This window comes from Platalea leucorodia (assembly GCF_965183815.1).
Source record: "Platalea leucorodia genome assembly, chromosome: 5".
In the NCBI taxonomy this organism is placed as follows: Eukaryota; Metazoa; Chordata; class Aves; order Pelecaniformes; family Threskiornithidae; genus Platalea; species Platalea leucorodia.
In genome coordinates this window covers 80,472,618-80,499,726 of record NC_138827.1, presented here as the reverse complement: position 1 = coordinate 80,499,726, position 27,109 = coordinate 80,472,618, and the positions used below count along the sequence as shown (strand labels likewise).

At 40.0% G+C, this 27,109-nt stretch overlaps 2 protein-coding genes across 2 annotated transcripts in view; one reads left to right on the top strand and one right to left on the bottom strand.

Annotated features, from left to right (window-relative positions):
• ABCB11 (ATP binding cassette subfamily B member 11) overlaps positions 1-27,109 on the bottom strand; it is a gene marked incomplete at both ends in the record, with an annotated part of 45,303 nt that overhangs the window by 12,609 nt on the left and 5,585 nt on the right. The window contains 18 exons of the mRNA XM_082312042.1: positions 3,279-3,440; positions 4,974-5,109; positions 6,055-6,133; positions 6,867-7,068; positions 7,445-7,615; positions 8,864-9,067; positions 10,121-10,246; positions 11,199-11,309; positions 13,301-13,414; positions 15,424-15,598; positions 16,350-16,474; positions 18,121-18,292; positions 20,164-20,297; positions 21,236-21,323; positions 22,957-23,198; positions 25,149-25,197; positions 25,293-25,340; positions 26,760-26,781. Coding sequence (XP_082168168.1) covers positions 3,279-3,440; positions 4,974-5,109; positions 6,055-6,133; positions 6,867-7,068; positions 7,445-7,615; positions 8,864-9,067; positions 10,121-10,246; positions 11,199-11,309; positions 13,301-13,414; positions 15,424-15,598; positions 16,350-16,474; positions 18,121-18,292; positions 20,164-20,297; positions 21,236-21,323; positions 22,957-23,198; positions 25,149-25,197; positions 25,293-25,340; positions 26,760-26,781 — 2,360 coding nt within the window. The remainder of the gene's footprint in view (positions 1-3,278; positions 3,441-4,973; positions 5,110-6,054; positions 6,134-6,866; positions 7,069-7,444; positions 7,616-8,863; positions 9,068-10,120; positions 10,247-11,198; positions 11,310-13,300; positions 13,415-15,423; positions 15,599-16,349; positions 16,475-18,120; positions 18,293-20,163; positions 20,298-21,235; positions 21,324-22,956; positions 23,199-25,148; positions 25,198-25,292; positions 25,341-26,759; positions 26,782-27,109) is intronic.
• DHRS9 (dehydrogenase/reductase 9) overlaps positions 19,586-27,109 on the top strand; it is a gene marked incomplete at its 3' end in the record, with an annotated part of 43,692 nt that continues 36,168 nt past the window's right edge. Inside the window, 1 exon segment of the mRNA XM_082311467.1 lies at positions 19,586-19,671.

Below are 27,109 nucleotides of genomic sequence, written 5' to 3'. Positions count from 1 at the left end.
ATCTCTGTTGAAATGAATAGGAATTCCAATGGGTAAAACTAATAAACAGTATGATAAACAGAGTGTGGGATGGATCATAATAAATATACAGTTGTGAACTGGGATGAAAAACACTACTCTCCAGAGATGCTGATGGCTTTTTCACAAGTGATTTGCGTGCTGTCTCTGCAGAGTCATCCAGAAACACTGGGATGGACCCATACATGCGTTAAACTTAACATTTTTTCTTTTCACACTTTGAAATTTTTCTCTCTAGTTGAATAAATAAATATCAAATACAAGACTGAGCTTTGAAAAGAGAGATAAACACTTGCCCCAGGATCCTACAGCGAGTCCCACTAACTATTTATGCTTGTTATAAATAAGCTTTTGCTCGTTGCTTCTGTATGGCTAGATGGTAGGCCAGATTAAGTAGGAGTCTTCATTTCAAGAAAGTCAAAGGCAACACAGTTCCTGATTTCAGGGAGGCTGGATCCATATCCATGCTTATGAAAGGTGCTCATGAAAAGGGAGAGTGCTGCAAGCCTTTCCTTTAATATTCTATCCATATCACCCACATTCAAAATGGTTCCCCTGCTTTCTCTTATGCAAGAAATATGTTGTGAAAGGCCTTCCCAGTTCCTGTGGCCAGGCTCTCCTTTGCTCCTAGATAAAGGCTGAGAGAACTGCAATGTCTGCAAGACACCTTGAGGGTTTCTGGTGAAGCCAGTTATTGGTCAGTCTGGGATTCCTATTGCAAGCTCTAAATTCAAGGAAGCGTCACAGCTTAAGGAAAGCAATGGGCTGAAGTACATGCTTACACTCTCCCGAAACTGAGAGCAATAGGACTTTATAGTCCTATAGAAGGAAATGTGGATAACACTTGATGGGAAGAGACCTCTGTATTGCAAACAGAGGATTTTTTTTTTCCCCCCCGTGCAAATCTGTCCTGTAAAATTGAACTATCCCATTCTGCAGCTATCCGAACATGCTCAGCTATGTTTTTGGCCTATGTTCTTGATTTAAAAAAATAACACTGATGACAGTAACATGTAGCGTGGACAATAGCATCAGGTTTATAAAAGGAGAGTTGTTGCCAACGTGTCCATATTCAGATTATACAAGTTTCAACAGTTTTAGTGTGGACTACCTTTTATCTGGGGCCATGGGCCCAATAGCAGTCAGAGCACATCTTCCAGCTGAGTTTCACTGGAAAGGATCCATTTCCCATACTCTGAGACAGTTCCACAGTGGGAACCAGAGCATAGTAAGAAGAAACTACTGAGAAATTTGTTCCAAAGGTACACTTCTGATCTGAACTGACCAGAAGACATATCCAGTATTATCCAGTTCTTCATTCACTTTTGGGGATTAATTTCTGAGAACCTTCAAGGCAGACTTTGCTAAATTTATCCTTTCATTTCATAGCCGTGGGGATTTTTCCCCTCACTTCCCTAGCATATTGGTCCCAGATTACAAGCCCACATGTCTGTCACAACATCATTGCAGATATTCAGGCAGCTTGGAAAGCAGATGCATACTCTATCTGCCTGACTGCCTTGGCGCCAGGCAGAAATGTTTTAAATTTATGAATAATGAAACACAGATGTTGAACTTCGTTTGTGTTCATTATGGCTTGTTTTTTACTTGCAGCCTCTCTCCTGTGATGGACTGAGACCTTCAAGAGAAGGAATTCATCCTTGGCAATGAAGGCATTTAGCATCTTGCAGGATGACGTCAGCCCCAGACCTCCCACTGTCTAGAAAACCTCTCTCAAAAGGAATCAAAGGTTGGATTCATTGCAGAATGCACATAGCAGTGTCTCACCTGCTGTCTAGTGAAAGCCACAGTCCTTGGCATGAGGTCCAGACACTCAAAAAGTGTTTGGAGGTAGCACACCTATGGCTAAAAGGCCAAGCACATTGGCCAAGAGCCACTAAGTGGGTCAACAGGGACTGGAACATCTTGTGCTCTGCCCCTCCCTGGATCTTAGCTAGCAAACATCAAGCTGCAAGTAAATGTGATTCCAAGTCCTGAGTAACTGCCCAGAGAGAAATGTCTAAGCCAAAACAACCTCCCCAAAAAAACAAACAGCAAAACGTCAATCTTTCCTCTCATAGATTGCTGGCACTGCTATTATTAGGAGCATATTCTCAGCTCTTTTCTAGTCAGTAGCTCAGATGCTGGGGCCTTCATTCATTCACTCTTTCCTGCCTGAAAGGTTTCGGACCTCCAGTTTCTAGAAGAGTGTCTGTCCTTCAGGTCATATATTCTTTGCACGCATATGTACCTACCATGACCTAAACAAGTAAGTGGGAATCACAACACAAGTTTTATCCTATCTCAGGTGGGTAGCCAAACTGCAAAACGATAGTGGCATTCCCATTTTCTTCCCGGTGAATGTGTCATTACTTTACCCAATAAGCATCAACACAGGGGTTTTCTCTATCCTCCTAATTCTTGAAAATTTAGAACACTTTCCTAGGCATTTGTTAGAGCAGCGCTGAATTTCTTCAGGCAGCCCTCTAGTTTCCCACTAACTTGGCAACTGTTTCCCCAAAAAGCTGTTTTACAAAAGGGGAAGCATCCTCTTTCTATTATGGCAAGTTTTTGAAGGAAAAAACAGTCATAGTTGAACTCTTGAAAACTTTCAAGTGAGCCTGTGGATTTTGATGGTAATGCATGCTTTAGTGAAGGCCAAGGTTTAAAGCATATTCCTATTTCCTGCTTGTCTTCCAAACTTGTTGATGCAAGTCTACTTTTTGCTGGCAGCTATGAACCCTGTTACAATTGTCTACCTCTCCCTGGGCATTCTGCAGGGAACAGGCAGCAAAGAGCTGCCTGAAATATATGAACAAAAAAGTGAAGTATTTTTTGGATCTGATCCAAAGCTTTCTCAAAGGTTTGGCCAAGTCTGTAGAATAAAATTCTGCGAGGAAGGACTTCCGCATGTCTCTCTCTCCACTGTACCTGCATGTGAGGTACATCTCATCGCATCTAAAATAAACTCTATGCAAGTATAGAAACCCACTCCCAACGGTTCTGGAAAGTGAACAAGACAGATAATGAAGAATACATGACAAATGCTAATGAGCCTACCCCTTCAAAGAGCTCAAATGATAGTATGATGACAGCGATATAAATATCTCTACTGAATAATTGTTTATAGGCAAGAAGGCTAACCCCATTTACTTGACGAGATCTAAAGATTTGCCCAAAACATGTCAAGTTCTGCATCATACATTCACTCCCCTCTGCTTCAGAGCTAAAATACACTTTAAAATGTTAGCATAACATACCCCAAGAATTTGACTGAATAACAAAGCATAGAGCGGACTGACTGCTCCATTCACAGCTGCTGCCAGAGATCCAAGCACCATGTATGGCCATTCAGAGGCATTGTATTTCAAAATTCTGGTAAATGATACAGGCTTGACATCTTCCTCCACAACAACAGATTCCTAAAAAAACAGGTTGGATTTATGAAGCAAATGTATTCCCCCAGTGATGTTCTCCCTTTGACAGTGAGATAAAATAGTTAGCACAATCTGTTAAATGGCCATCTAGTGCCCAAACAACTGTTCTAGCTTTGTACGGGAAGGGGCAGCGATGGGTCTTGGCTGCTGTCTGAATCTCTTTTGTAGGGCTAGGGAGTCACAAGAGGTTTACATAAATTACTACCTTTACAGTCCCTGGAGAAAAAGAGAGAGATTTGTGCCTTGTGCACTCTACCGATTCCAACTTAAGAGGTTATTTACAACTAGTTTAAGATTTTCTGCCACTGAAACTCAGGCTGTTCCATTTTTGCTGCCTCCAGATAAGGTGTGATGCAATACCCAGTGCCAAAACTTAAACTTCTTCCTCACAAGTGGCTTTTTGTGTCACTCATGGAATCTTCTTAAATATTACTTTAAAGTATTGTGGGTGAGCACACTAATCAGACTCTGCATCAAATTAACAGGTATGCTATGTAATTAAAACAAGGGAGATCTCAGAGTGACAGCTGGATTCAGGCTTTATACATGCTAATTATGCTTCCCTTTTGTAAAACATCCTCAGACTATATGCTGAATTCCCATAATTATTCCCAGTAAGAGCAGAATATTCATCATCAAATTATAACTTACCCTGGAGCTTGATTTGTGCAGAATTTTTCTAACACTCAGTGTGCTGAGTCCTGCCCATCTCCCTCAGTTCATATGGCTGGAAATGCCCAGACAACACAGACACTGTGAAGACCTATCTGCTGGCAATGTGCAAGGATGAATGGGTGGAAGCATCTTGTATTTTCTCTCCCTTCTGAACTAGTGCCAGAGTGACAGCACTAAAGCCATCTATTTATCCACAGAATAGGCTTAGCAATAGCAAGAACAGTGACTTCTAACTGCTGCTCTCTGCACTGAACAACCGTAGCCATGCAAATTGCTGCAGGGAGCTTCATAAGCACTTTGGAAACCCACTGTGTATATTCCTACATATTCTGCATAATTTTAATGCATGCTGTCTTTATTTTCTATGCTAGTTGATTGCACAAGGACTGGGATAGGTTGCAGTAAGGGTCTCTCTTTACTCAAGTCTCCAGATGATTTTGAAACAAAAGTGAATTTACTCTTTATTGAACAAGAAGCAGTGTCATTTGTATCACTGAGTGGCTATTACATTTCACAGGTTGAGCATTTTGCTTTTTGTCAGTTAATTCAGCTTTTATGAATATGACTTTTTCAACTTAATCTGCAACATATGTCAATTTACCAACCGGTCATGCTCTGCTCAAAGTTTTATATGGACCAATAAGAGCCATCAAAATACAGCCTAGTGTTTACACAGAGGATAAGAACTGAAGCTGTGGTTTTGTTTAAGTAGAGAAAAGGATCAATCCAAGAAGACATATCTGCCAACCACTCTTATAATAGAGGCACATATCTACAGGTTATCATTACCCCGTAATATAACCTGTTTGGCTGAAAATTTAATAACGAACTATTGGACCTGACCTTTTTTGCTTGTCCATCTTCTTCTCCATAAGATGGCATAAGATACATAGACTCTGTGTGTTCTCTTGCAATGGATAATGGAGGGTCCGGGACCACATTAGAGAGCTGAGATCTGGAGCGCTGCCGAAGTGAAGCTCTGTAAAGAGGACAGAAATGGGCTGTTCTTCACAGCTCAGTAACACAATACTTGATTGCAAAGCAGGTGCAGTTTTCATATCAACTAAATCAGGATTCACTGAAGCAAGTCATAGGAATCCCACAACTTTTTCTTTCTTTTTCTACATTCTCTCAACTTCTTGAGAAGAAAATATCCCACAACAGGCACAAATACTTTTTCAAATCATATTCCACCCCCACCACTCATATGTTGTCTTATATGTACCCTGCATTGTGTATTTGTTAAGCAAAATTGTGGCGTATCCTACTATATTTGCACAAGATGTTAAGACACCAAGTCAATTCAGCGTTATCAAGTAATTCAGTCCAGCAAAACAGGATGCTGAAACACTCCACCTCTATCCCTGACAAAACATAACCCTGTAATGCAGGAGACATGTATTCACTTGCATATGTCTGACACGGGCTTGCCAGAAAGAAATAACAAGTGTCTAGCTACAAGACAGTCTGGCTTAGTAAAATGCTTTAACTTTCATCAAGTAGAAGCCATAATAAAAATGTCCTTGTACATTGCATTGATTTCTCAAGTAATTGCACAGCAAGTCATTTTTCAAGTGACTGGACTGAAAGTGCATTAGATAATACAAATATATGGCTGTATGGTAGTAATATTGAAAATGGAACATTAACACAGTAGACCAGAATTGGATAGAAGGTGCTATGGATAGAAAGGGGAGTAAAATTAAGAGTCTTGCTATTTATCCATGGGCCTTCAATCAGTAACATATTACACAAGCTATTTCTTTCCAAGTGAACTCTTAGTAAAATGCTTGCAGCCTTTCCACCCTTTTTTATGCAACATACAGAGAAGTGATTCATTAGCACTATTGGGATTTTGGAATACTGGGACAAAGTATAGAGATCTGGAAACATATTGAGATTTACCATCATTTTTAAGACTCACCGTAAACTGGCCTGATAGCTTCCTCTGCTGAATGACTGGACTTCCTCAAGATTTGGCTCAACCACATTATTTTCTGCTGCTGTAAAATATAGTATATAGAGCTCTTCAGTTTGTGCCAAAATTAAATACAACCTAAGTTCACTGTGGCTCTGCAAAAAAGTGCTGTGTCTCCAAGTCGTAACTGGAATACTTTGTAGAAGGCAAGGAATGTAATACAACTTTGCTACTCAACCTACATGTACCACAAGTTTTATATTTGTATTTGGCATGATGAAGTTAACTGAATATTAACCCAAGGACCGTCTCACTTGGGATGTGACTGCTAAAGGCTGTTTCCCTATTTTAGCACTGTAACTGCTCTCTTCTTTTAAGATAATCCTATCCAAGGTATGATGCTTCACAAAAATACAACAGATCATTCTATTAGACCTCCATTTCCAGAAGCTTTGATTCAAATCTGCCTCTAGTAAAACAAATAGGGTGGTTTACAGCATATTCCGCAATTTGCTTGCATTTCAAATGCAGCAGGACTGGACCGTCAGCACGAAATGGAGCTATAAAATGACAGGTATTGCAGGTCAGGATTAATGTTTCAGGGCAGATCTATATTAGGAAGGTCATTCAGTGCATATGCAGTAAAAACACTTTGGCCAGGGCTGTTAATATGTATTACTTCTATGAATGCTAAAATTCAGCCATAAAGACAGAAGGAAAAAAAAGAAGCAACTAGCCCTCATTTAAAAAAAAAAAAAAAAAAAATCGGCATTTTGTGGAATTTTATGTCGTTTCATAAAAGAAAACAAAACACTTACTTTCCGTTTCTTCTTTGTTAAGTGCTGTGTCTCCTTTGCTTTGCAAGGTCACCAACATGAAATAAACCCCTTTCCTCTTCAAGAGTTCCTCATGAGTTCCTCTCTCCACAGCCCTCCCATGCTCAAACCCAACGATGACATCGGCAGCTTTGATGGCTGACAGGCGGTGAGCTATTGAGATGGCAGTGCGGCCAAGGCGAGCCTGACAGGGAACAACAACAGCCCCATTCCCAGGATAGCAAACAGAAATGCTTAGGACCAGCGCTACATAATCTAAAGTTTGGTCAAATCAATAGGAGTCTTTCTAGTGGTTTCAGCTGACTTTGACTTGAACTCCACCTGTAGCCCATAGATAAGCACCTGTTTCTGAGCAAAGGGAGCTATAGATTTCTGTTAATGCCCCAATGTAAGAAAAAATTATTTTCTGTCAATAATACTAAGGTTCTACTTGTGCATATGAAACAGCTATTGAGAAAAGCTTCTCACTGCTTTGTTGCAATTCAGCAGTACCCTCTGCAGACTGTATTAAAAATAATTTCTGCCCTTTTAAGTCTGATTTATGCTATGCTATAGCAAACCTTATGAAGTGCTTCTTGGACAGTAGCTTCACTTTCATTATCAAGTGCTGACGTAGCCATATCCAGTAGCAGGATTTTTGGGTTTCGCACAAGAGCTCGAGCAATAGCTATCCTCTGTTTTTGACCTCCACTCATCTGGCTTCCACCCTCTCCAACATGAGTGTCAAATTGCTGTGTGAAGGAAAAAAATGAAAATGAAACAGATAACAAAAGTGTCTGTTAAGCTTCTGGGGAAGACATTGGTAAAACGTCTCTTAGATTTGTCCTGGGAGCAGACTTAAAAAATTATTGTCTTTGAAAGACAAAAACATTGTTAGTGCACCAGATTCAAAGGAGAGCTGATGAAGTAACTTCCTTCATAATGAACAACATCATTTTGCCTGAACTGGGGTTCCAACCCCAAGCCAAAAGTATGTACTGATAAAAAGGTGATGTTCCGGTTTGGCTCAAAACTACTGTATCAGCAAAAGCTGAAATGGAGAGGAAACACCTACCCACTCTCCATCAAATGACTCACTAGCAAACCTTCCACAGAGCTGGACTTGCCTACTGATAGCCTGTGAATCATGAACACTGGCCGTGATTCATGGACATCATACTCTGGTGGCATCAGGTTCAGGTAAATAAACACATGAAGCCTAGCATCTCAAGAGCCAGGATAATTATATTCACCTACAGCCAAATCTTGTTTATTCCTCCATTTACAAGAAGTAAACAGGAGCCTTTACACAGTCTTTCTATGAATAGTTTCCTGGAAGCCTGGAAATGCATACATGGAGGATAAAAAGTACGTACTGACATTAGTTAATGGTACTTGAGTCCTGTCAATCAGGTTCACTGTTCTAACATATCCCTTTGAGAAGCTACTTGGCAAAACAACATTCTAGAAAAGTAAACAGCCCAGTACTATCAAATATGGGCTTTGTAAGGAGGATACCATAGGACTGATCAAAGCCCTGTCATCATAAGGGAAGGAACCAGGGAAGAGGGAACCTCCAGCTAACTTACAGAGCTTGTACAAGGAGATGAGGTTGTGAGGATCAGTACAGACTGCTCAAAAATATATGTTGGCTAGTGAGAGTCTGGGCTCTAAATTGCTTTTGGTCTGAGCAGAAACATGTGCACAACATGAAAAATACATATTTTAAAATCATGCTATGGTTATTACCATGCTATTGAATGCTATGCATATGATTCCTGAGGAACTAATTCTTCTTGGTTTGTGTTTTTTTTTTTAACTTGGTGACATACACATAGCAAGACCTAATTAACTCTAGTCAAAGGAAAGGTTGCTGCCTACTATTTATATTCATCTTCTGCCCTTCCATCTGGGCACAAATGGCTGCATGGGGAGAGAGACAAAAGGATTCTCGATTTTTCCATCAAATTCTGCCTAACATTTTACAAGGCACAGCATACCTGTGGCAAGTCCATGATGAAATTGTAAGCATTGGCCTGTTTGGCTGCTTTGATTATGTCTTCCATGGTAGCCTCATCCCGACCATAGCGAATGTTCTCCGCAATCGTGGTGGCAAACAGCACTGGCTCTTGTTCAACAATACCAATCTGTGAGCGCAGCCACTGGATATTAAGGGAACGAATGTCATGGCCATCCAGGGTAATCTACAGAAGCCAATTAAAACATGGACCAAAAAAAAGGAAAAAAGTCAGGGAGATTGTCCCCTCCAGTTCAGAGACAAAGAAAGACACAATGGAAATGAAGGGCCTGTGATGCTGTGTTTCCATGACCAGTGTAAAAAACAGCTTTCATACATAGAATCATAGAATCATAGAATACCAGGTTAGAAGGGACCTCAAGGATCATCTGGTCCAACCTTTCTAGGCAAGAGCACAGTCTAGATGAGATGGCCCAGCACCCTGTCTAGTGAGTCTTAAAAGTGTCCAGTGTAGTGGAGTCAACCGCTTCCCTGGGGAGATTATTCCAATGGCTGACTGTTCTCATTGTGAAAAATTTTCCTCTCGTGTCCAATCAAAAGAATAATAGAATAAAATAATAAAAGAATGCAATGCAGTGGCAGTAGTATATGCAAGTTCTTGGGCCTAGGAGTTGTGCTCTTTGATTTCATTTCCCAATACCTCTTTTTGCTTGGCCTCAGAAATAAAACCAGGTGGAAAGTAATCACCAAAATTATGATTATATGTTTACAATAAATTGGTTCTTTGTCTTTTATGCATTCAAATACAGGTCACCATGTATGTGATTTGTGCCGACTAGGAACACATAAATGGCATGAGACTGTTAATAGATGTAATTCATATTCTTAGCCAATCCATTACTAAATGGTACTTGCATATACTAAAGCAATATTATGGGATAATGATTAAATGTTCAATACTTATGTTTTCCAGAATGGAACGTGATTTGTCACTCCTGAGTTATCGTATCTACAGGTATAGTTTTTACTCAGATTTAGTGCTGAATTTTTATTTTCTCCTAACAGTTTTTCTCTTTCACATAATTATTTTTATAAGACTGTTCAGCATTCCCCTGAAATGCAGAAGAGGATATTTCGCTTATTTAAAAAAAAAAAAAAAAAAAAAAAAAGAAAAAAGAAAAGAAAGTTAGGAGTCTTCCTTCTCACCTTGGAGAAGAAACCATGTCGTTCTTTCAAGTCCCTAAGGCTAGAAAAACACATTCTAGATGGGTACACTCACCATGCCATCAGTGGGGTCATAGAAACGCTGGATGAGCTGTATTGTTGTACTTTTTCCAGCTCCACTAGCTCCAACAAAAGCTGTTGTCTCCCCTGCTTTAATAACCATATTAAGGTTATCCAAAATCTGGAAAGGAAAAAAAAAAAGAAACAGAATCTCTCCGTTCTAATTCTCTCACAGTCATACAACCAAGTGGGTATATTCTGTATCTCAAAATGGAGATTCAAAGAAATTTTACAAAATTCAGAAAAATATTATGAAGAAAGAAAGAGGAAAGAGAAAGCCAAATATTTCTATATTGTTTGAAGAGTTTATAAATGCAGAGTACTGTTTTCCATGACAGGCAAGCAGATTTTGATCTTTGTTCCTGTTGTTCGTCATTAAGAACTAGTCAAGTTAATACCATTGGAGAACTTGTCAATAAATACCCTTTAAAGAACATTGTACATGTATTATGAATGCCTGTTAAAGGCATTATTAAATCTTAAATATTAAGAATGTAACAGTGAAATTATGTAGAAAAATCTGATACTTCATATGCTTCTGTCTTTAGAAGCAATAACACTCAATTGCTTGTTCAATAATTTGCTTTTCTGAGATGAATTTGTTAATTCAAACACAGAGTAGGGAAATAATGGGGTATACAGCCAATGCTCCTGTACCTTTTCCTAGCATTTTAATGGGTCACATGACGCATCCCCAGGGTAACGGAAGAGTTTTATAAAATCTCCTTGCACCGTTCAGCTTACTACTTTGTGTCCTATCCTAGCACATGTTGATACAAGTGCGTAATTGATTGTAAGAGAAGCTGTATGCAGGTGAATTTGTCTGAAATTACTACAAGTTTATGTTCAGCAGCAAGGAATATGTATGGCAATGGATACGTCAGAATGGTAAAATAAGCAGATTGGTAAGTAGAAGAACCCTTTAATAGAAGAATTATTTAGTCTGCTTTTAAACAGAGGGTCTGGGCTTCTGGAAAACAAACTCTACTGAAAATCTAGAAATTGCTGGCAGAAGCGGGATATTTTGATTGTTTACAGTAATTGTGTTCACAGGATGGATGATGAATAATTACCTTTATGTCTGGTCTGGAGGGATAATGGAACGTTACATTATGAAATTCAATTTCACCTCGTACTTTATCCAGCTTGTAGCCATCTTCTGACATGCAGTCAATGGTGGGTTTCTAGGATAGAATTTATTGTGTTATTTATTTGCTGTTAAACAGCCAACACTGCTGCAGTAGATAAATATTCCCCATACCGTACAAAGGCATGGCACTTCTGTTTGAACAGCACTTGGCTGCACTGAGCCAGCAGCAGGCCAGGGCTAGCAGGCCAGGGACATGAAATTGAAGGCCGCAGTGATGGGAGACTTGTCACCAGTGGGCAGTACAGGCAAGATGAGTGCACCCTCTTCTTATTTTAGGCTTCCTGCAATTACCAGTCAACCACTCAGCTAGTTTTTGCTGGAACAGAATAGCTGACTCAGTGAGGCATTTTGACTAAGTTAATTTAGCCAGCTCCTCAGGAATAAAATAGCACTACTTTACTCATATAAACATTCTCCTACAGCACTGAACAACCAATTTATTGCTGCAAATCTGCATGCTTCATCACTTTGCATTTAAAACATCTACCCTTACACACCCAGTCCTAAGAGCTGGAATCCTGATTTGAAGTTTTCCCATGAAGTGCTTTGGGTCGCACATACTTTTGGCCAGGCTTTGGGTATTGTGGACTGCTAGACATGAGCAGAGAACTAAGAGAAATTTGAGGAATCCCAAAGAAATCAAATTTTCTAAGGACAGATTTTTGAAGCATGGAATACAGAGAATGAATTAAAACTATAGCAACACCAATATTTTATAATTGAAACGTGCATGATTTTTTATGTAACCAAAGAGATTGAAGGGAATTTTAATATGACAAAAGTATATGTTCTAAGATGTTACTAGCAGCTAAAAGATTGGTTCCCCTTTAGGAATATATCTCACTGAAATTCAGATACTAAGCTATAAAGAAAAGTTTCACTGATCTTGCAAATGGGAACCTCAGCATGGCTGTAAGCTTAGTGCCAGAAAAAAATCTGTATCAAGGCAGAGCTGTGCTTTTACTGTCTAATCACAAATCTACAAATGCAGCAAGCAGACGGATCTAATTTTGTTACCCTTTCTCTACACAGATGAAATCTCACTTTAGTTTGCTTTTTTTACCCTAAGGTTATCTGACTCAACCTTATGTTGAATTTTGTGATTAATTCTTACTGTTGCAACTCTTCTGTGCTTTTTAAATTTTTCTCTAAAAACCACTTCCCTTATTCATCTTTTTCAGTTTATCTTAGAGCTTTAGCTTATGAAGTGCATTGATAAGGCACATGTATTATCATTATGACAGAACACTGAAGGGTTACTAAAAAGTCCATTAGCATTACCACAGTCCCTCTAGCCTTCTTTATATACCCTTATGTGCTCTGTAAAAGACAAGCAGCATTTTAATGTGTTTACATATAGTAGCTTTGAGCACAATAAAGCTTGTCAATGACCAGAGATACTACGTACTGCTAAGAAATCAGCAGTATTTTGCCAACCACCAAATTTATACAGGTATAGAAAGGAATCCTCATCAATAAATGCCAGTGGCTCTCAGACTTTCTCATACAACCTTATTTCAAATATCTATCTGTCTAGATAATATTGTGATTAACAGTTATAACTGCTGCATGACCAGTGCCTGTGCTTATTTGGTCTCATTTTAACTCAGGGTAGCTCTGGGACAGGTGACAGAGGCCACCTTTGCCACTAATGCCAATAGAGCCACATCTTTTGATGACATCTGGAGGCTGGGACCTCGATGCTTTCTGCAAGTTTGGCTGCAAGGTGACTATTACTGCCTGCCTGTACGCTTTCCGTGGACCAACACTGATCAGTAATTGTATGTAAGGAGAAATGGGAGTAAGAAACAGCAGTAGCTGTTTCATTATTCAGAAACAGGCCACTTAAGAAATCTGTTCAACAGCCCATGTGCATGCCGCTAGACCTTTCTATTGCACAATCAATTTTTCTTTAATTGCACTCATTTTTCCTCATTTACACAGTAGATAAAACTACTACCGCTTGAGGCTTATTTAATTATTTTTCCACTACAAAGTGACACAGATTAGAAATTCATTACTTACTTTATCTATTGTCTCAAAAATGTTTGCTGCAGCCCCACGGCCAGTGGCAAAGGCTTCCAGACAGGGAGATGCTTGGCCAAGATTTAAAGCTCCTACTAAAACACCAAAGAAAACCTGAAGAAGTAGAAAAAGAAATTAACGAAATACGACATCATATTTTTGTTACAGTTTATAGCTTAGACAAGCAAATGAAACTACGGTGGCTTAATGACTTCTTGTGCATCAGCTGAGCGGCAGTGATTCACTATATGAGCATAATTAGCCCACAAGAAAGCAAACAAATGCATCTTAGAAGGGATTTTCACTGTCTTTCACAACTTTGCTTCCAGGCTGAAGTAAATCAACTTATGTCATATTTGCCCTGGCCTAAAAACATATGCACCCAGATATTTACTGAGGTAAATTTACTGAGGTGCTACTTTGATACCACACACGTGCAAATGCATTCATTGTTCGTTTTTTACAATAAGGAGTGAGCTGCATTGTATTGTACGTATAGCTTACTCTTCTCAGTGCTATTATACCAGGGTGGGCTTGTCAGAATGAACATTTTTTTCCTAGAATTTACTCTGCTTTATTCCTCCTTAGTTTTTTTCAGTTACAGAAGTGGTTTGGCAGAGCAGATTATAAATGTTTGGATAATGTCTTCAGTGTAGGCTTTTGGTCCATTTTTTGCTTTCTTGTGGCTGATTGATAGTTTGAACATTCACCCTGAGCATTAGGAGAACTGGTGTGTAATCCTTTGTGGTAGTTTGGCAATACCTGAGAATTCGGCTAAGAAGCAATCAAGGACTCAGCTAGCCTTTTGAATACAACACAAACAGTAGTCAGGATAAATGGGCAAGGTGTATAAGGAAACACTACTGTTGAGAGAGAAAGAAAAGTATAGGTGACTCAGTTCTCCCTTGCACCATAGTGATGTTTACTGAGAATAATCCCATGGCTAAAGTGGAAGAATCTACTGTACACATACAGTGCACTGCAAACATCGACACTGTGATGTATAGATCATGCCGTAAGTTCATACTCAGCTTTACTACAAACTAATTTTCTTATGTGAACAAGTCCCAAAGCAAGTAGGTTATACGCATGTCAGAATCCATCATGAACATGAGGGAGCAGGTTCTGTACATTTGATAGAAGAAGAAAGGAAGGCAATGCTTAATGTATCTCTATGCAGTATGGCTGGTGCACAACAGTTTTTCAGAGACCAGGAAAAGCATATTTAAATGTTTTGTATCTACAAATCCTCCCCTCCTCCCCCCTGCCAGACTAGGAGTGTATGGTAGAAAACACGAAGTACAAGAAAGATGACTGGGAACTGAGAGAGGAAGGGGAGCGTAAGGGAGAGTCCCTCCATTGACAGCTACAATTTTTCAGCTACAGGGCAGCTCCCCACTGTTTGCCATTTGTCATTTGGAAGCACTGAAATACAGTTATCATGTGCAAGGCAAGGACATTGCTCACTTTGGTTTTCACAGCACTACCTTGTACCAGCTACTGGTGTCAAGAGCAGTTGCAAATGATTTCCTGTGAGGGACATCCTCCTTGAACAGAATGACTCAATTTTACTATGTTCTCAGAGTAATTTACCAAGCTCCATTTAACAGGAAGTTTTGCACTGCATGCTGCTGGTGGTTGGGAGCTCTCACGGTGTGCAACAGACAAAGAATCAGAAATAGATGTCTCATCAGAACACCCAGGACTTAGCAAGGTTCAGGAAAAATTTACTCTGGGTCTGGACTGGAGCCTGCCATTTGGGCAGTCCTGGCTTAAAGCAAATAGCCAAAATATCTGTAGATGTTGGTTTTATTGCATTTAGGTCATCAGTGTCTAAAGCATCTACTGTGCAGAAGTGGATGCACGAGGGCCGTGTAGGTTAGTATGGGTTATATATATACGGCAGGAGCTACAGCCATATACCTTTTTATCAGCATTTATGTTTACATGTTCTTTGTTATCTATAGAGCTGGGTGGGCAATTAGCAACATAAAATGGTGATTCAAAGGAACAGAAACTGTTTATGACAGAGAGGATAGATTTGATAAAACTTTCTTTGGTCTGGTTTCTCTTTACCACAATGGGGTTTTTCATCACCAAGTAAGTTCTTCAGAGATAGGTACCTGCAGAAGAGTGCCAGGTGAATACTCTTCTTCTTCAAGGACAAGTTTAGAGCCATACCAAAAGGCTAATGCATAACACAGGAATATTATAAGCCACATGTAACCAGTGAATAACCCCATTATTATTCCTTTCCGAATTCCCCAGTGCTGAGCAAACACCAGATTCTTATCATATCTGTAGAAAGAGAGAAAAAGAAAAGGGGATTAAATGAATTTGATAGAAATTTCAAAATGAGCAATGAGCAACAAAACGAGGCGTCTTCAATGATTGGCTGTGCTACAGTTAACGGAGGGTCCACATAGTGTTGATACCTCTCACTCTGAAGTAACAGACCACTGCTGAAGCCAGCAATGCACCCAGAACATGAAATCCTTGTACATTCTAGTGTAATAAGCACAAGAAAAGCCACACTCACTGCAGATACCTTGCCACAGGGTTTGGGGTTTTATCAGAGTGACACAAGCTTTGAGAATTTGCTCGCTTCAGAGCACATCCTACAACCATGTTATGTTTTAAATTAAGAGAAATTTGCAGCTTAATATCATCAAATCATTATATCTTGCTGGAACTAGTTCTCTTACTTAGCTTGAAAGTACCCAAAGTTTTCAGATGTGCTGCAAAAGTGATATATCAGACAATGTTTAGGGGAAAATTTGTCGGTATGTTCCTACAAGTGGGAATGACTTGAAGATAGTATTGCTGATGTTTTATTTCACTGATTGACTGAATTATGAAACTGGTTTTGCATATGTAATGTTATTTGAAACCTAAATTTCTGTAACATACATGCATATAATACTCAAAGCTAACAAATGGTCATTGTTGTAGAATTTGGAGACTAATTGCCATGTCTCCGAAGTGCATTACAGCATTATGTTGCTACAGGAAAAAGAAATTAGAGACCTTACAATTTGTCCAAACAAACCTTTCAACTTCTTTCTTCTCCCCACCAAAAGCAGCCACTGTTCTGATGGATGAGAGCACTTCATCAGCCACAGCTCCAGCTTTTGCATAAGCCTGTAATTCTCGGCCTGTGAGTTTTGCCACAGCCTACAAAAGCATGAGAAGTGCCGGTTAGAACTGTAGGTGCAGACAAGGACAGGGGTAAGCAGTGCTGGCTGTCACACTGCGCCGTCTGCTCTGCCTGAGGTCACCTCCTCCACTCTGAGCAGGCTTTTATTAGGCACGCTGCACACTCAAAGACTTCCGTCTTCTGGTATCAGGGCATATACCTCTGTAACATATGTTTTGCAGAACAGTTATCCCCTTGGCCAACAGCTCTGCTCCAGGTAGCTAGAAAGAGCAGCTGACACCACCTGCTTTCCCTCCCTCACTGTCTCTCTGCTGCTAACTGGGCTTAAGCAGACTGCAGACTGAGGGTTTGTGCATCGTGGGAGGAAGTGGGGGCTTAAGCGGCAAGAGCAGCCCTTTAGCCACTGTGGCAGAGGCCAGCTTCAGGAAGATTAATGGAAGAACTAATGGAAGAAAATGTAGTCATGTACAATTCTACACAAGGATACCACAGTGGCTTGGGAATGACATATCACTAGAAATTGTAAAGTGTCATTATTTTCTTTCTCTTTTCAAATACCCTACCCCAGGCATCTATTAGACACTTTTGGAGACAGGAAACCAGGCTAGATTGACCTTGGGTCTGTTTTCTTTGTGGGAAAAAACGAAGACTTGGACTGGAAAAGCTCATAAAGAGGAAACACTTAACAGTGGGTATGTGAAAGGAAAGAGATGGGGACAGAAATAAGAATGGAAAGAGGGAAAATTACAAACATAAAGGGGAATGAGCTCAGAAAGAAATTGCAAATGAAGGAAAGAGGCATTTGGGGGTTATTGCATTCCCTGCCAGCATTCTGCTCTCCCACTTCACACTGAGTCATCATTCATGTCATCTACTTGCAGCCAGCACAAGGTGCTAAAGGAGAGCAGGAAGATAAGAAATTAGTCAGAGATACATTAGAGGCTTGATAGCAAAATGATAGCAAACTGTTCCTGACGTGGAAGAAGTGAGAGAGCCAAAGGGCTGAACCCAACAAAAGGGCAGAGCATGAGACAGTGCAGAGGAGGAGCAGGAACTGCCCAGCCCTGCTGGGTGTGGGAGAGGAGGTGAGAGGGCAGCGGGTCCTGCAGTTTCCCTCTTCACTGTCCTTCCCCTGCACAGTGACAGGGAGTTTGGAGGGAGCGCGTGGAGGAGCAGAACAGGAACAACTGGGAGAGGACGCAGCCGCTGCCAGGAGCAGGGACAGCTTGAGGCAAGTTTGACCAGTTGTTTTCAACTATTTTACAGTTCCAAAACTTGATCATCTCTAAAAGCCCCTAATCTACATAGAGAAGTCAAGCCCCGTGTCTAGTAACCATCTAAACCAGGTGTGTAGTGATAGACAGAAGGTGTAGGCCAGGTTCTAATCTCAGCAACTGTAATATCCAGCCACAGGACCCAAAAGAAGGTGTGCTTACACTCCCATCTTAGAAGCAGGATATATTATTCCAGGAATCAGAATAAGCAAAGCGGGAGCAAAGCCCGCCTCCCCGCTCCCCCACCCCCAGTACTGCTGTGACCATAATCTGCCTCTCTTGACTTTAAAGGGGTGTAATAGCCTTCTCTTCCACCAGTCCTCCCAGCTCTATGGCATGACCTGCCCTGCTCATCGTACCTCAACACAAACCTCCCACAATTCACTTACCAAGCCATAGATAGCCGCTCCAACCCCAAGCAGAGGGCTGACTGCAATGATAACCAAGGTCAATTTCCAGCCACTGACAAATCCCAGGAGGAATCCACACACAAAAGTGGTTAAGCGCTGGATAAAGATTGCTACTTGGTCAGCAATAGCCTCATTAATTTTGTTTACATCACTGGATAAAAAACAACAAAAACCAACAGAAGATTGGTGAGCATATCTTTCATTTGTGTTTCAGGTCTTGGCCACATTTGGGTTAGTGGCTATCCCTTGGAGAGGGCCCTTCCTCACCCCTATTCTTTCCACCATCACCCCTTCCACAGACCCTGGGCTACAGTGAGAAAACCTGGTGCCTTTGCAATGGCGGAAGGCTTTTATGCATGAATACTGCAGAAAAGATATTATCCTTTCCCAGGAAATGCTGTCCTGCCAGCAGACTCATTCACTCGCTGGTTCTTACTGCTGTGCCCCAGCTGATTCAAAGGAGGGGCAGAGACATCCCAGCTGGATGTCTGATAATGGAAAAACAGTGTATCTGATAATGGAAAAACAGTATATCTGATATGGCATTCCTCCCATCATGGGGCACTGAGAATGTACCATACCGCCTTGCTGAGGGGGCAGGAAAAGGGAGGAGGGCTGTAACTCTCTTCTAGTTCCACCTTCCACCACCTCCCAGTTCTTCTCTCTACCCTATCAGCTAGTTTGTTCTCTAAATGAGAGGGAGAGTGGGAAAACTGAGGAGGGTTACTTTATCACTGGAGGCACTGGGAAAAATTAATGGCTCTATCACATGGGGGACAGTGGTGCAGCAGTTAATATCATCCAACCCCTAGGCAGCTGCAGCATTCATTTGTTCTCTCTTATGCATTCCTAACACAGAAAAAATGTCTTAAAGCAAAACAGACATTATACTTCTGCCACTCTTGGTTACTGCTCATCCCCGAGATTACTAGAACTGGGAACTCCTGGAATAACTAGGAGCAAGTGGCGTTGAGGTTTAAAGTGCTTAGTTGTTAGCTCATTGATATATCAAGTGAAATTACAGTCCTCTATTGAAAAATTTAAGAGTGCTGAGTTGAAGAACACGTTTATATTTCTTCTGGAGAATGTTTTTTTGCAGTCAGGAAGCTTTTTGTAGGCACAGGACATTGTTGTTCAAAAAACCAGGTAACTAAGTGTTACTTATTAGACAAATACATGCTCAGTTCCTATTTTTTGCCAGAGAAATTCTTCACAGCAACTTACACTTGGCATTTATTATTCATAAAAAGAACACCACAGAAAGTCATAGATACCACTGGGCAGGGAGTAAAGGCAAATAAAACCCCCTTCAACCACAGAAAAATCTTCTGCAGATGTGACTACTATTATGCAGGCACGACCGACAACAGGGAGCCATCTAGAGTCGGCATATTCACCTCGCAACTGCCTTCAGCCTGTAAACAGGAACCACTAAAAAAAGGAGCAAGACTTCAGCTCTGCTTTTCTCAGGGCTAAATGTTTACCCAGGATAAGAAGGTTTCTCCGTCTACCTTGGGTCCCTTTCTAAAGGTAGGTGCTTCTACCTTCTTTAGCAGAAGATTAAGCAAGGCTCACTTTTCTCTTTTAAAAGCAAACAAAGCAAAGTGTGCCCCTACTGTAATTTTCCTTTCTGGGAAGTGAGAGAGGGTTCAAATCCACATCTCCAGCCTCAGGGGAGTGTGCAGTGGCAGCCAAATTATAGATTACTCTGAAAGGACTGGGCACAGGAGGAGAAGGGAAGGGTAGGACAAAGTGGCAAAAAAACCCCACCCCAAAACCCAATAAAAAAACCCCCCACATTTACTGAGAGACAAGGCACAAAAGGGAAATAATTGTGGCTTAATAGTTATGGCACTCAGTTCAAAGATGGGGGAGATAATCAGCCTGGTCCCTGCTCCCAGGAACCTAGCTGTATTTTATATTAGAAGGTGTTTGTGAAATGCCTAGTTATTGGCACTCTGTTGTGTTTGGAAGGAAGTGCAAAATGTTCTGTGTAGCATATGTTTTTTCTAGATTACTTACTCAGAAATTCGGGTGTTCAGTTCTCCTACAGATGTACAGTCAAACCAGCCTATATCCATTCGCATTACTTTCCTGAAATAAGCTTTCCTGATTTTCTGTATCTGACGAGCTGCAGCCATAACCCAAAAGCAGATCTGGGAAGAGTATAATGTGACTGATAAATTGCAGTAAAAAGTCTTTCTACTCCCAAGAAATGGGAAAAAGCAATTTGGCTAAAATGGAAAAGAACAATTTGGCTACTGATAAAATTACTATTCAGGTAACATATATTCTGGCTACACAGACATAATAGTTGTTTTATGCCTTTGATCTTTAAATAATCTCACAATTTTATAAAGCCTCTGGATCAAGCATTTGTCTCAGTTCTGATAGGCTGAGAGGAGATGCAAGTTGAATTACTTGTGCTGTTACATGAATGTCATACAGACAAAAATTTTTCCATCTACAGCTGTAAGTAATATAGGGATGGCAGCCATCCTACCTCAGCAAAACTCTGGGATAGTTTTCAGGTAGGAGAATGACAAGTGATTTTTGCAATTATAAAAAACTTCAAAAGCAGTGGACCCTTTAGCAGATGATGCAGGAATCATCCAAGCTTGTGGCTCATCTCAGTCATAAGGATTGAACCATTACTACAGAATATGTAGGGTGTGGTTCTTCTCCAACACCAGTTTTACACTAGTATTAGTCTGTAATATCTCCATAATGGAAGCACAGGGCTCAACACAGTTGAGATGCCTACTGGGAATCTGCATGCCCTTCAGCTGTTATTTTGGGAGGGCACATGGATTCCACAGTAACCACACTTGAGCAAGTATCTCCTGTGGTATGAAAGGAGCAGCGTGCATTCATCTCACTGGGTAAAACGTATCCTTGTACAAAGGTATGCAGGCAAAAATCCAAGGAGGTCTCAGATTGCCAAAGCTAACCTATTTCAGCCGATAGAATGAGAACTGAAAGCATCTGCTCTGCTCAAATGGGCAGCTCACTAAGCAGTTAAAGGGAACATCATTATTCTAAACTTTATTTAGTGATTTAATTTTGAAATCAAAATAGGGAACAAAATACTGACTTGGAGGTATCCTAACACAAGTATGGCACAACCAATTCCTGCATAGTAACCTGCAAACTTGGTCATTTCTTGTTCAATGTCCAGCAGCCTGAAAAAAAGAAAAAAAAAGTTAGCAATACTGTTTTAAGTCTCTCACAGATTTCTATTCTTGTGTTTCTTCAAGTTAGTCACGTCAGCTGTCAAGTCAGCTTGTTTTGGTAACAGAAGCATTGTTTCCCAATACCGAGGCTACGGCTAGCAGTGGCTGGTTTTCTTGCTCTGCCTGTCACACAGGGGTAGGGTGCTGGGAGGTACCAGGAATTGCTCTGCTGTCCTGGAGCCACCCTGCAGTCTCTGAGAAACCCCACCAGACTGCACGCACTGAAACAGGACAGGTGACAGGGTGTTTCAGGGAAGAGCTGCCCAGTAAGTTTTCATTAGATGTTGAATGTACTTGCTTTGTGCCATTATACCAACTAATAACACTCCGATTTAAACTGTTTTACAGAGAGAAATTAGGTAAATTCAAGTATTACTTTGTACCATAAGCTTGCTAATATGAAATGATAATTTCTCTTAGCTCAAGTAGGAGTATTAAATTGCTCCTAATATCAGTGAAGGGCATTGAGTTGCTGCTATTGCATTTAGATTACTTTGAAATAGGCATTTCAGGTCGTTACCGGTTATGCTTTTACAGAACTTTTTTAAAACATACTGCAGACAGCAAATTTTATTCTATTTACCCAGAATTTGGTACACTGAAATTTTAAGCCAGAAGGTAACACTATGCACCTGACCTGATCTCTTGCGGAAAAACAATCATGGAAACAACTCAGGTGCCTGACACAGATATCCAGTACCATTTTTAATGCTTCAGCATATCCTGCCTGGTGCATAGTTGCTGCTTCAGAGGAACAGAGGTCTGTAGCAAGTCCTGTATTCTATCTGCCAGCCCCATCACAGAGGGCTGGATTGAACAGCCTGGAGCAAATACTTTGGCCCCAGTCACCTACACCTAGGAATGTGAATCACTTCCCACGTACTCTGAATTTCAGAGACCTTTAGCCAAGTAACTTTTAATTCTAATTAAATATCTAATTAAATGTCACTCGGAGATTAGAAAACTCTTAGAATGATGCACTGAAAAACGATCCTTAGGAAAGGTTACAGGTTCAAACTTGGCATTGACAGATATCTGTATCTGAATGAATCATCTAGACTCCATTTATTATAGTTAATGGAAAGAAACAGGCACTCCTATAGGGCAGTTCATCTCACCTGCTTTAGACAACTCCCATAAGCTAAGATTAGCTGCATCCTAGAAGCGCTCATTTCTCTTCAATGACTAAAGTTTAGCTAACTTGCTTAGAAGTCAGCAGGCACCTGTAGGTACCTAAATCCTAACCAGAATGACCAGAAGTCATTATTACCTACAGTGTCATCGGAGAAAACAGATTAATGAACTCAGATGTGTAGCAGATACATCTATTGTCAGAACAATCATCATCAAAGAATATCCTTGGTGACACCTATGGCTGAAAGACCAAGACCCAAGCAGACCTTCTCTCCCTCCAGATAATATCTCCAGCTCAGAAACAGGACTCTAATAAGAACCATGCCCCTTTTCTGCCTTATGGATAGAAAATGTAAAGTTTAAAGGCTGAAGTGGACTTTCACTAGCCATACATTCTCTGACAAGCCATAACAACAAAGGAAGAGAAACAAATACATCTACTACTTACCCACATCTTACTGTGGCGTTCTTTTCATTCTGATGAATAGTACCATTAATCCACACTACGGTGTTATTTACACATGTCTTGCCTGGGTCTTTAAGCTCTTGCATTTCAATGTCATATTCAATAAAAGTGTCTGCCATTGCACCAAACACAAGCAACACAGCTGGCTGGGCTGCTCCATGAACAATAGCACAGAAACTACCAACAGCCATCATTAAAATTTCCATAGATGAAGAAAATCGAAACTAAAGAGACAGGAAAAAAATATGGTCTCTGCTGAGAGGCAGTCTTCATGCTGGTTGTATACCGATAAATCATTAATCAGGTGGATCAGATACAAAATCATTGTCTTTAAGTTTCAGAATTATCTTCAATACAGAAAGAAGACAAATCTCTCTCTCCAATCTAATCTAATTGCACCTGTGATTACAGCCTCCTAAATTATTATGAGCTCCCTTTTAGTTGACAGCAGAATCTGACCGTGAGAATGAATGTATTATCATATAACATTAATAGCTCAATAGCATTCCACATTATCATCATTCCAGAAACTAGCTAGAAGATTAAGAATAGTAATTATAATTCATATATATAGTCTGCTTTGCAGATCTCCTGTGGGGATGGAGGGAGAAGGAAGGGAGGAAGAAGCCTTAGGGCATTATGCAGAGCCTCTGAATAGAGTTAGCAAATTTCTCAAAAGTCTGGGGTGCTGTGGTAGAAAGCCAACTAAACGTCTCAGAGCAAGTTCTCATAATTAATATTCTAAAATGCGTTGACTGAGCCAGGCAATCGTGCATTGGCTCTTAATCTGGGAGAAATGTATAGAAATATGACATAGTATGCAGTAAAAAAAAGATTGAGCTAAGTCCTACTACCTTACATTTGCCATGGGCCAAGAGCATGCACACATGCAGCTGGTGACTCAGCTAAGATGCAGCAACTTAAGTTACCTTTGTCATGATTGCATGAAGCCTGATTCTCAGGTTGAAGTCATGCATAAGTATATAGATCAAACTGTTCATACAGAATATCAGTACCAAACGCTATATATTTTGAAATAGGAGTGTAAAGGGGAATCATAGCCTGCTGAAGAACCTGTCCAGGTTCCGTAGGTGCTATGATGTGTCTAAGAGAAGAAAGGGTGGGAATTTGGAGCACACAGGGAAAAGGGACATTAGGGCAGAGACAAGATAAAGGGAAAAACAAGCCAGTTAACGAGAAAGAAAATGTCTCTCCACAAAAAATGTCAGAAGAAAACTGTAGTACTACCACTGTTTTGCAAACCTGGGTCATAAGAATTCTAGGAATTCCCTTGATTAAACAAAAAAAAAAAAAAACCACACAGAAAATGCACAGATGTGTGATATCTAATCTCTCAGCACATCTGATGCAAACATACTGTTTACCAACTGCACTTCAGGAGTTAAACATCTGTGCAAATCAGGCTACAGAATTCAAACCCCTCTGCTTGACAGACATAGCCCTCTGTGTGGACAGACTGTTCTCTCCACCCAACTAAGAGCCGAGATACTTAGCCAGGTAGAGTACAAGCCACATGGATGTAACTGCACTAGCCCAGTACAACAGTCAGGATGATATTTGTCTGGACACATTACAGGCTAATTGCCTAGACTACATGCAAAACAGAAGTAATAAAACCTCTTAGCTGCATGCTGCTGGGTTGGACATCTCTCTGTTAGATTAATTTTAAAATTTAGATGCACCCTATGGGATTCTAAGACCCATCAAAGGCTAGACATACCATACAGTATTGTGCATTCCCAGGTTTCTGTAGTTACCAGATCTTCTCATATCCATGGGGAAATTACGAGACAGCTAAATTATCTGCCAGATATCACACAGCAAATTTTTGGCAGAAATAAGAATGAACCAAGGTCAACCTAGATCCCTGCTGTGCATCTTAATTATTTTCCCCATATCTACCCGTAGGTTCAGTATAATGTGTTTAATAGACAATGATGACACAAATATCGGTAATTGATACCAAGCTGACAAAATGACAAAGGGTTCTATTAAATTCCCATTGACTTTAATGGCAGGATTTCATGCCAAATGGTTTAATCCTTAAAAGATTGGCTTAGTCACAGCTATTCCCCAAAACAACCATATAGATTATTGTCACTTATTCTGCAGCACAATACACATAAAATATTTATAGCAATTGCTTTCATTACCAGCTGAAAGAAGCCAACACGAATACTGTTTTCTTTCTTTTCTGATGACCTTCAAGAACAGAAAACATAAAATTATAAACTTGTATTTAAGTACATATTTTGTTCTATATGCAAAGATATTACACAGAATTGAACTTAACTCACTTTTTGCTTTTCTTCTCTATAAAAGGTTCTTCATATGTATAGCAATTCCTAGCAAAAAGGATAAGATTTTACATTAATTCTTTTATTCTCTTGGTTACTTCTCTGAAATTACATTTTATTTGAAACATTTTGTCCAAAATTTTAAGAGACAAGCTGTTTCTTTCAGATTTCTTTGGAACCAGTGATTTGATGGTTCTTTTAAATTTTAGACAGGGACTAGAACAGAGGTTAGGTTAAAATGATCTGAAGGTTTATGCTTTGTTTCATAAGCAGCTCCTCAAAACACTGTTTCTATAATGTGGATTGTGGGTTCTTGGAGATCAGTTAGAGAAAAACCCACCGTCCAAGTTGTTGGCTAGACCTGGACAGAGAAAGGTCCTGTTCCCATTCCCTCTTATATTTCCTGTATGTTCATATATCCGTAGTGGCAGCAGAATCTCTCACCCTACCATACAGGTTTCTTTCAGTGCGCACATTATGTGTTGCTATTCTATATGATCAGTTAAAATCTAAAGGACTAGTTGCACCATTACAAATGGGATCCATGTTATAGCAAGTAATCATCAGCTGTGTACATTCAGTGATGAATGAACAGGAATTTTGAATTTGGATTTTTTTTTTCAGTGAAACAAATGAATTCAAGCTATATTTGTCATGAACAGTTTTCAGAAACCAGATCCTAGAAAGCCTGAAGGAAGCTTCCTATGTGTAGTAGGTAGGACCATATGTGTGTTACATCTGAAAGTCCAAAAGAACTTGGGTTTCAAGATATGTGCGAGGACTGTGGTAGACCTTGAATGCTGCGCTGGTGGTCTCTGAGATGGGCAACCTGACAAAAACAAAAATTAAGAGGTGCTCTTGCTTCCTCATTCTAGGAGTAGTTCTCAGACTGTGTACACTGTGTCAGAAAGAGCTGGCACAAATTACAGCACGCATTAGGATGTCCAGTCTGCTACAGAGTTGTCCCAAGATCTAGGAAGAGGGAGGCTCTTAACCCCATTCAAATCCAGATTATAGCTGAAGGTCAAGGTCTCTAAGTCATTTCAGCTTTTAACTATCTAGAATTCTACATTTAAATCTTAATATCTGAGCTCAAATGATGTGAGCTAATTCCTTTTATTTTAAAGTCTCACAGTTAAGCTTTGAGAGAAATTAGTCAAGATTGATTAAAATTCCTGAAAAACTCATTTCTCAAACTAAAAGCACTGAAGAAAGATAAATTTGAACATAAAAAATATTTTTGGAAGAAAGACCATATTTTGCTGCCATTACTCTGTGTTTTTAAAGGTTTCCAGGGCTGTTTTGGTCTACCTTTGTCGGTTGTATCAAATAAGGCAGTTCAACTCCAGAAAACAGCTTTTCATTAAATACCATATATTCTATAAATGAGTCAATTTGATCCGATGACATTAACTTCTTTGAATATTGCTAGAAATACTGATTGTTCCTTTTGTGTATGTGACTTACTCTGATTTCTTGAAGCTGTTACCTGTTAGGGAAAATAAATGCACAGTCTAGTTAATAATTATTGTTAAAGTACATAATCTTTTATAGACATGTGAAACATAAACTCTAGAACCCCATGGGGCCTGATCATTCCTGAGTTAAAGCATCTTATTCCCACTGATACATCTAGCCGGGGACATGAACTGACATGGGTCCAAAAATTCCTTGGTAAATTTATATCAATTTATGCCTACTTTCTCTTGAAGAAGTAGTCTCAAGTTGTCAGTCCCCCAGATGACAAAATGGTTTTCACTAAATACATTTTTCAGGACTATTGCCAAAAGTCAACCCGTTTTCATTGCACACGGTTT